Source organism: Anoplopoma fimbria, chromosome 13 (assembly GCF_027596085.1).
Source record: "Anoplopoma fimbria isolate UVic2021 breed Golden Eagle Sablefish chromosome 13, Afim_UVic_2022, whole genome shotgun sequence".
In the NCBI taxonomy this organism is placed as follows: Eukaryota; Metazoa; Chordata; class Actinopteri; order Perciformes; family Anoplopomatidae; genus Anoplopoma; species Anoplopoma fimbria.
In genome coordinates this window covers 28,578,504-28,588,503 of record NC_072461.1, presented here as the reverse complement: position 1 = coordinate 28,588,503, position 10,000 = coordinate 28,578,504, and the positions used below count along the sequence as shown (strand labels likewise).

Below are 10,000 nucleotides of genomic sequence, written 5' to 3'. Positions count from 1 at the left end.
GTCCTTGTACTAGTATATTGAAGTCCTTGTACTAGTATATTGAAGTCCTTGTACTAGTATATTGAAGTCCTTGTACTAGTATATTGAAGTCCTTGTAGTCCTTGTACTAGTATATTGAAGTCCTTGTACTAGTATATTGAAGTCCTTGTACTAGTATATTGAAGTCCTTGTACTAGTATATTGAAGTACTTGTGCTAGTATATTGAAGTCCTTGTACTAGTATATTGAAGTCCTTGTACTAGTATATTGAAGTCCTTGTACTAGTATATTGAAGTCCTTGTACTAGTATATTGAAGTCCTTGTGCTGTTTGTGTTGGAGGCTCGTCTGCGCTGCAGTTTGTGGAACCAGCAGGAGAATCTGAAGGAGAGACGACTGGAGACAGAAGAGACACTTCAGGGACTCAGAGAGAGCGTGGACACTCTGGACTCACTGCTCACACACAACACATAACACATAACACACAACACACACACACACACACACACACACAACACATGAGACATACACACACACACACAGTGTTGTTTGTTTGTTTGTTTGTGTGTTTGTTTGTCAACAGGCTCTTTATGAAACACAAATATAATGTCGGCTTCACCAAAGCCTGGTGTGTTCAGGGTTAGTAGGAATATTGTCTTTTCAGAATAAGGACAAGAGTATTTGAATGTAAACGTAGTCGTTGTGTAACGAAAGGTGGAGGTGAGTTTATTTATTACAAAACGACCTGAATGAAGTCACTGTCTGGAGCCAAAGACATAAGTCAATGTAACTGAATATTCCTGATGTCTGTGAATGCAACACGTGAGAGAAAACAGAGCTGAGCTGCAGCACGTGGTGCCTTCATGAAAACATGTAAAACGTAGCTTTGCTGTGTAAATAAAGATTATTTTCTTTGAATGAAACACTTCCTGTTGGTTTCCCTGGTGAATGAAGCAAACACACCTCATGAATTTGAATGTTTTTCAAAATAAGACACCAAAAGAATAACCTAAACAGATTCAATGTTTATATATTTACGTTGACTTCACACTTGAAAAACTTTAAGTATTTAATATTTCACATGAAACATAAATGTGTTGAATAATCAGGTTGACATGTTGCACATTTAAAGGGCCAGCGCACATATTTGTATACATCCAAATGAGTTTTCTGAACCTGTCAAATAAAACTGAGGACATGAAGTCAAAGACATCTAACCAGGAAGGGTCCAATGAAAGATGCATCATGGGAAGTGTAGTGTTCTATATTTTTGCTTGATAATTAAGGATTGTGAGTGTTTGAGATGAACCACCTCCAGAGGAAGAGGAGAGACAGACAGACGGAGTGAGACAGAGAGAGAGAGACAGACAGAGTGAGAGACAGACAGATGGAGTGAGAGAGACAGACATACAGACAGACAGACAGAGAGAGAGAGAGACAGACAAAGAGACAGAGTGAGAGAGAGACAGACAGAGTGAGAGACAGACAGATGGAGTGAGAGAGACAGACAGACAGAGTGAGAGAGAGACAGACAGCCAGAGAGAAAGACATAGAGAGAGAGAGAGACAGACAGAGAGAGAGAGACAGGCAGACAGACAGAGAGAGAGAGAGACAGACAGCCAGAGAGAAAGACATAGAGAGAGAGAGAGACAGAGAGAGAGAGAGAGAGACAGAGACAGACAGACAGTAACACAAATGTTGAATAAAAACTGTTTATTTGTTTTGTCTGATTTGATAGAAACAACGTGGTTGTCATGGTAACAACATAAAGACATTACACGTTTACAACTTCAGATCGTTCAACAGCCTATAATATACAGCAGTTTCCATGACAACAACATATTTTATACAATGCATGAATCCGGGTAACGCATGATCTTAATCCGCCGCTGAAAATAGTCCCGACAAAGTCTCTACTTCCTGGTTGTTTCTGCTCCAGGTGTTCCAGGTGTTCCAGGTGTTCTGCATCACCTCTCCGCCGTCACAGTTACTGTTGCTAGGCAACCGAGCACCTCAGAGCTGCAGCAGCTGCTGTCGACCTGCTGGAGGAGACGCTGAGGGACAGACAGAGAGAGAGAGAGACAGACAGGCAGACAGACAGACAGAGAGACAGACAGACAGAGAGAGACAGACAGACAGATAGAGAGACAGACAGACAGACAGACAGACAGACAGACAGACAGACAGACAGAGAGAGACAGACAGACAGACAGAGAGACAGACAGACAGACAGACAGACAGACAGACAGACAGACAGACAGACAGACAGACAGACAGAGAGAGACAGACAGACAGGTGAGTGTCTTCAGAGAGCACAGATTGTCCGTCCAGGTGAGAGTGTCAGCAGGTAAAACACACCTGCAGGTCTCCATGACAACAGCCGTCCAGCAGTTTGAGACAGAGAGACGTTTGATTCATCAGCTTCTGTCTCACTGAGACGCTGAGATCAAGGTCTGAAGACACGGCAACCAGCAACTTCAACAGGCAACGCAGCAACACGGCAACACGACAGGACATCCTGAGAGACAGACAGGCAGGGAGAGAGAGAGAGAGAGAGACAGACAGACAGACAGGGAGACAGACAGACAGTTGAGGTCAGGAGCAGTTCCTCTGTTTGGCCTCCAGAGGTCAGAGGTGAGTTTCTGTTTCAGTCCAAAGATTTAAAGGAACAGCGGAGAAAAAAGAGGAGCAACGATGATAAGACTCACAGATGTGATCAGCACAAAAGAAAAGGAAGCAAATAAAACTTTTATTGATCCCTGATCACGTTGTTTTGTCGCTGATACTAATTATTGATCATTGCTGATCCATATTGTCAGATACAGGTCTACAAGGATCCAGAAGATATAACGTCCCAAAAATCATGTCAACGCTCTGAAGTCAGTAAACCATCAAAAATACTAAATGTTATACTTTTACTTTGTTATAGTGATTTATAGTGTTTTTTTTATTTCAAATGATAAGGAAATAACAGATTGTATATGTATTGATTAAAACAGATCTCTTCATTGTTAGTTTTAATGATGTGTTATAATCTTAGAGCTCGTGTTAGGAAGTTAAACATCATAATTCATCTCTAATATCTATTTATATTAATGTGAAAACATCTTAAACTACTGGATTTATTCTAGTTCATCACCAACACTACATTATACAGATTACATTGAACACATCATGAGAACATTATAATTTACCTTCACCCACCTTTTCACTGAACAGAGCCTGAACGCATCATAATGTAACTGAACTGAACCTGCTCTCCTCCTGTTAACTGAGTTATTATGGTCTGGATGTCCTCTGGGGGAGGACAGCAGTGTTACCATGGTTACGGGTCTCTCACCGGGGCCAGGCGGCTCTGGTTGTTATCTGCAGGACTTCCAGGATCTTCAGTCGACTGGTCTCTTCAGGAGGGTCTCTGACCTCCAGGTATCCCAGCACCACCCGCTCCACCTGCCGCAGGTGTCTGCACACGGCCACGCCCATCCTGTCGATGTACAGAGGCAGAGCGGAGGCGTAGACGCGCCGCAGCACCACCTTATGCTCCGCCTCCATGTGAGTCAGGACCAGACGCAGCACGTCGTCATGGCGACAGGACGTCCTGCGGGAGGAGGAGGGGCCTAGAGACGAGGGGGGCTTCTCCAAGACCACCAACAGGTCCAAGAGACAGGACAGGACTGACTAGAGAGAGAGACAGACAGACAGAGAGAGAGAGAGAGAGAGAGAGAGAGAGACAGAGAGAGAGAGAGACAGAGAGACAGAGACACAGAGACAGAGAGACAGACACAGAGACAGAGAGAGAGAGAGAGAGACAGAGAGAGAGACAGACTCTTCATCATCATCAATAAATATCAAAGTTTTTTTACAGAGTTCGTTTTTTTCACACTTTTTCAAGTTTATGAACATCAACTTATCATCACTATTAATGTGTGTGTGTGTGTGTGTGTGTCTGTGTGTGTGTGTGTGTGTGTGTGTGTGTGTGTGTGTGTGTGTGTGTGTGTGTGTGTGTGTCTCACCTGTATGACATCACTCTCTGAGGTGTACAGGTGTTTGAATAAAGCCTGGTAGAGAACTTCTGCTCTGTTGAACTGACGCAGATCTGCAGCCGGCTGGAAGCACACACCATCATCTTCATCATCATCATCATCATTACATTACATTACATTACAGTCATGTAGCAGAGGCTTTTCTCCAAAGCGACTTACAGGAAGTAGTATGTTACATATCATTCACCCATTCACACACTGATGACAGGCTACCATCAAGGTGCCACCATCAGACTCTAACTAACATTCATCATCCAGTCCACACCGATGGCCTTCAGGAGCAACTTGGGGTTAAGTGTCTTGCCCAAGGACACATCGACTGCTGAAGCTGGGTATCGAACCACCGACCCTCTGATTGGAGAACTACCTTGCTCTCCACTACGCCACAGCCGCCCCATCATCACCATCATCATCACCATCTTCATCATCACATCATCATCATCATCACCATCATCTTCATCATCATCTTCATCATCACCATGATCATCATCACCATCATCATCATCATCATCATCATCATAACATATACAAATGTGTGTGTGTGTGTGTGTGTGTCTGTCTGTCTGTCTGTCTGTGTGTCTGTGTGTGTGTGTGTGTGTGTGTGTGTGTGTGTGTGTGTGTGTGTGTGTGTGTGTGTGTGTGTGTGTGTGTGTGTGTGTGTGTGTGTGTGTGTGTGTGTGTGTGTGTGTGTGTGTGTGTTTGTGTGTGTGTTGTGTGTGTGTGTGTGTGTGTGTTCTCACCGTGTTGAGAACGATGTGGTGCAGGCAGCGAACTCCCAGGATGCAGTTCTCTGGTCTGTAGTGGTCGTTGAGAAGGAGGGAGGGGGGAGGAGGCGGGACAGGTGAGGGGAGAGAGAGGGACGGGTCACCTGCACACACACACACACACACACACACACACACACACACACACACACACACACACACACATCAAAAAACTGTTTTCTTCATCATTTTTTTTAGTTATGTTAGAACCTTTCTGTGGAAAGTAATTTATTTTTCAAACTTGATGACATCATCTCTGAATGAAGGTCAAAGGTCAAACTGACCTGCAGGAGCGTCCACGCAAACACCAACTTCACCGCTTCACAACGCTGCCACGAGTCCCTGCAACACACACACACACACACACACACACACACACACACACACACACACACACACACACACACACACACACACACACACACACACTCTCTGTTAGTCTCAAACTAAACTTCTTGTTGTGGATTTTGTTCAGATTCAGATTCTCACTTTGTCAGTTGAGGCTGAAGGACGTCCAGGATTTCTCCCAGAATGCCTCTGCTCCTCCCCCCCTCCTCTCCCCTCCCGTCCCCCATCAGGAGGTGGGAGGAGTCCCTCCAGCCTCCCGCTCTCAGCAGCGCCTCCTGCAGGTTCTGAGCCGCCGCTCTGGAGGAGGAGCTGGTCCAGACCTGATCCTGAACCAACAGGAAGAGAAGAACTTCATTATGTTTCATATTATTAACGTCTGAAGGAAACACCTGAAAACAAATGAATGAAGTTCAACAGTTCTCAGCTCAGTTTCAGTGATTTTGTTTCGTGATAATTATTAAGTGTTAAATTAAATCTCTTCTCTTTTAAGTTCTCGTTAGTTTCCAGAATGTAAATGAAATGAGTCCAGAAGCAGCAAAATAAACAATAATCTATTTATACATCTTTAGGGCTCTAACGCCTTTTATTTTACTTTATATTTATTAACATGTTTACATTATTAACACAGTGAGCAACAGATATGAGGTCACATGATGATCAGTAAATAAATAAAATATGGAACACAGTAGTTTAATTATTAGAAAAGATCTGATTCATTTTCTCTTTGGAGTCGTATGAAGATGAGATCCAGTCAGACATTAATATTCATTGATGATGGATTATTGATTGTAAAGGTGTCTTTAGATGTTGAGGAGGATTAATGAGTGTTCAGCAGAGAAAACATGAAGTTCAGTTTTATGTTTAAAGTTGAGACTCACCTGGAAGTGAGTGACGGCGAACACACACACCGGAGCAGCCACCTCCAGCAGCAGACCAGTCCCACCGCCTGCGTTTCCCAGAGTTCCCAGCAGCGCTGTGAGGGCGGAGCATACCGGCCCTGCTCTGTTCGGGACGCTCTGATAGGCTGAGGCCGGCAGAGAGCAGCCGCCGTCCTCACAGAGCGGCAGAGCTGCACAGCCAATCAGAGCGCAGACCAGGGCGCCGTACGCCGTCTGAAGCTCCGCCCACCCATCATCCTGATTGGCTGAGAACAGCCAATGGGCATCTGCTGTTTGGAAGAGCCGTTCCACACGGCCAATCAGAGAGCTCGATTCAGAGTCAGAGGACGCTCCAATCAGCTTCTCCTGCAGCCGAGACAGGAGCTCTGTGATTGGAGGAAGGGAGGGAGAGGGGAGGGGCTTATCTAAGGAGGAGGAGGAGGAGGAGGAGGAGAGATGAAGGTCATGAAGTAAAGATGAAAGCTCCATACTGAAGTGGACGAGGAGAGAGGGAATAAGGAAGGAGGAGAAGGAGATATGAGACGAGATGATGGAGGAGAAAAAGATGAGAGATGAGTTATTGATCAGTTTATGCTCAATAAAACTCTGATAGTTTGATTCAAATAGAGACTGATGAATCAATAATGTGTTAAAGCTGAATGTGTCTGTAATAAACTGTATATAATAAATATAAAACATATAATAAACTGTATATAATAAATATAAAACATATAATAAACTGTATATAATAAATATAAAACATATAATAAACTGTATATAATAAATATAAAACATATAATAAACTGTATATAATAAATATTAAACATATAATAAACTGTATATAATAAATATAACACATATAATAAACTGTATATAATAAATATTAAACATATAATAAACTGTATATAATAACATATAATAAAATGTATATAATAATATAAAACATATAATAAACTGTATATAATAACATATAATAAACTGTATATAATAAATATTAAACATATAATAAACTGTATATAATAAATATAAACATATAATAAACTATATAATAAATATAAACATATAATAAATATATAAATATATAATAAACTGTATATAATAAATATTAAACATATAATAAACTATATAATAAATATTAAACATATAATAAACTGTATATAATAAATATTAAACATATAATAAACTATATAATAAATATTAAACATATAATAAACTGCATATAATAAATATTAAACATATAATAAACTGTATATAATAACGTATAATAAATATTAAACATATAATAAATATTAAACATATAATAAACTGCATATAATAAATATTAAACATATAATAAATATTAAACATATAATAAACTGTATATAATAACATATAATAAACTATATAATAAATATTAAACATATAATAAACTGTATATAATAAATATTAAACATATAATAAACTGTATATAATAAATATTAAACATATAATAAACTGTATATAATAAATATTAAACATATAATAAACTGTATATAATAAATATTAAACATATAATTAACTATATAATAAATATTAAACATATAATAAACTGTATATAATAAATATTAAACATATAATAAATATTAAACATATAATAAACTGTATATAATAAATATTAAACATATAATAAATATTAAACATATAATAAACTGTATATAATAAATATTAAACATATAATAAACTATATAATAAATATTAAACATATAATAAACTGTATATAATAAATATTAAACATATAATAAATATTAAACATATAATAAACTGTATATAATAAATATTAAACATATAATAAACTATATAATAAATATTAAACATATAATAAACTGTATATAATAAATATTAAACATATAATAAATATTAAACATATAATAAACGTGTCCTTCTTGCATACAGCTGAATATAAGTTTGTATGTTTAGATTCATAACTAACTCTGTAACACTGACCTGAGCTCCTCTTCTTCAATCAACGTGAAGAAACAAACGTTTGTTCTTTAATTTCACATTTTAATCAGATTCACGTTTTCAGACTGAAACCTCCGGACGTGTTACTGAGAGGGACCGTGTGTCGGACAAATACCTCCGACCGGGAACGAGCTCCGCGTGAAAGGTTCCTACCCCGGAAGTCTTCTTCTTCTTCTCTGGTGTTTATTGTGAACGTTTATAGACTCGTTACCGCCACCAGGTGGACTGGAGTTTGGACCAAGAGCTCATACAGGAAACAAAAGAGATTATTTTAGCTAAATCAGCTTCTATAAAAACTAAATAATATCTACAATGAAGTATGATGTTCAACTGCTTCTGGTTGTGCATTTATCATGTTTATGTATATTTTATATGGTTTCCCCTGCTGCTAGTTAGTGATTTATTTTATTTCACTTGACCATAACATTGTAATGATTAATTCATTCATTCATTTGACAAATCAAAAATATATATAAAAAACAGATCATACGCTGCAACAACTACATATTTATTAAAGAATGTAAAGGATAACAAAAAAAAGTTAAAGGACATTTTTCTCCACTGTGGTCCTCTTTCCAGGAAGAACCCTGAACCCTGAACCGTCAAACATTAAAAACAATAAATCATCTTAACTATGAATCTGTATAAACACAGATTCATATCGGGAGGGGTATCAGTGGATAAATCTGATGAATCAATATTTATCAAATAAACAAAAGAGGCGTGTGAGGGACAGGAACGAGGAATAAGAAGTCGTTTTTTAAACTTGTAAATAAAAGTTTGACAGAATTTAAACGTGAGTTGTGTGATGTGTTTGAAAGCTCCGTCAGATCTCAGTAAGAGGACCTGGATTGTGTTTATGGTTCTTAATGTCGCTTCTTAAAGACTCAAAACACTTGAATATAAAAATGAACAACATGGATTTATTCTTGAGACCAAAAGTCTCAATTATGTCATTAAGAATAAAATAAAATCATGATGAAGTCACCACTTCAGAGGCTTGACTTCAGCTCATAAACAACACGTTCAGACACGTTGGACACATCAGAGAGGCAGAAATCAAACAGAGTGAATGTGAGCGACACATCAGACGGACTGCAGAGAGTTTGTGGGACATTAGCTGAAGATTAAAACACATTTAAATCTGATTTATTCCTCCTGTTTACCGAGCAGCAGCTTCAGAGACTCACAGCTCAGGACTGAAGTGTTCCTGCCTGTTTACACAGACACGACCACACCAGAGCTGAAACACACCTTTGATGACCACACACACACACACACACACACACACACACACACACACACACGCACACACACACACAGATTAGCTGTGTTTATTCATATTTCAAAGCCGGAGGAAATGTTTTGAAGCTGCTGTGATCTTCTGTCAGAGGATGTAATTATTACTATTAACCACACACACACACACACACACACACACACACACACACACACACACACACACACTGCTCAAACAACAATTATTAACATCATTTCTTAAACCCTTTAATCTTTGTAGTTTTTGAACTAAAGGCTCGGGTAGCCTCCATTAGCATAACAACATCTATTAACTCTTCTTTTCTGAATGAACTGTGAACTGAGTTTGAACTGTTTCACACATGACGGCCTTCAAACCATCGTTTAGTGAAATCTTTGTGTGAACAGGTTTATAACAACAGTTTATCAGAACAAAGTGCTTCAAACTGCTGGTGTGGGAATTAACATGTCTTAACATACAACTTTATAATAACACTAATAAAAAAGTAACTGAATGCAAATGTGAAATGCTCAGATAGCGCTTTGTGTTAGCAGCTGGTTCAGGTTAGCTTAAAGTTTGGGTTAGCTAATAATAAGGTTAGCTCGTGGTTCAGGTAAGCTAATATTAAGGGAAGCTAATGGTTTAGGTTAGCACAGAGTTAAGGTTAGCTCAGGGTTTTAGATTAGCTCTAGGTTCAACCCAAGCTAAACTAATCCTTCATCTAAGCTAACCTGAACCCAGAGTCATAAGCT

At 38.8% G+C, this 10,000-nt stretch overlaps 2 protein-coding genes across 2 annotated transcripts in view; one reads left to right on the top strand and one right to left on the bottom strand.

Annotated features, from left to right (window-relative positions):
• The window catches only part of cntrl (centriolin), a 53,116-nt gene extending 52,222 nt beyond the window's left edge, over positions 1 to 894 (top strand). The window contains 1 exon segment of the mRNA XM_054611655.1: positions 320 to 894. Coding sequence (XP_054467630.1) covers positions 320 to 451 — 132 coding nt within the window. The 3' untranslated portion in view covers positions 452 to 894.
• A 781-nt stretch (positions 895 to 1,675) lies between these two features.
• On the bottom strand, positions 1,676 to 8,102 carry tti2 (TELO2 interacting protein 2). Its single transcript, XM_054611430.1, is given in 10 exon segments — positions 1,676 to 2,031; positions 2,336 to 2,495; positions 3,318 to 3,655; positions 3,991 to 4,083; positions 4,761 to 4,849; positions 4,852 to 4,888; positions 5,069 to 5,126; positions 5,274 to 5,458; positions 6,011 to 6,500; positions 7,973 to 8,102. Coding segments are annotated over 9 exon segments (1,536 nt in total). The 5' UTR covers position 6,500; positions 7,973 to 8,102; the 3' UTR covers positions 1,676 to 1,944.
• Between the last annotated feature and the right edge of the window lie 1,898 nt (positions 8,103 to 10,000).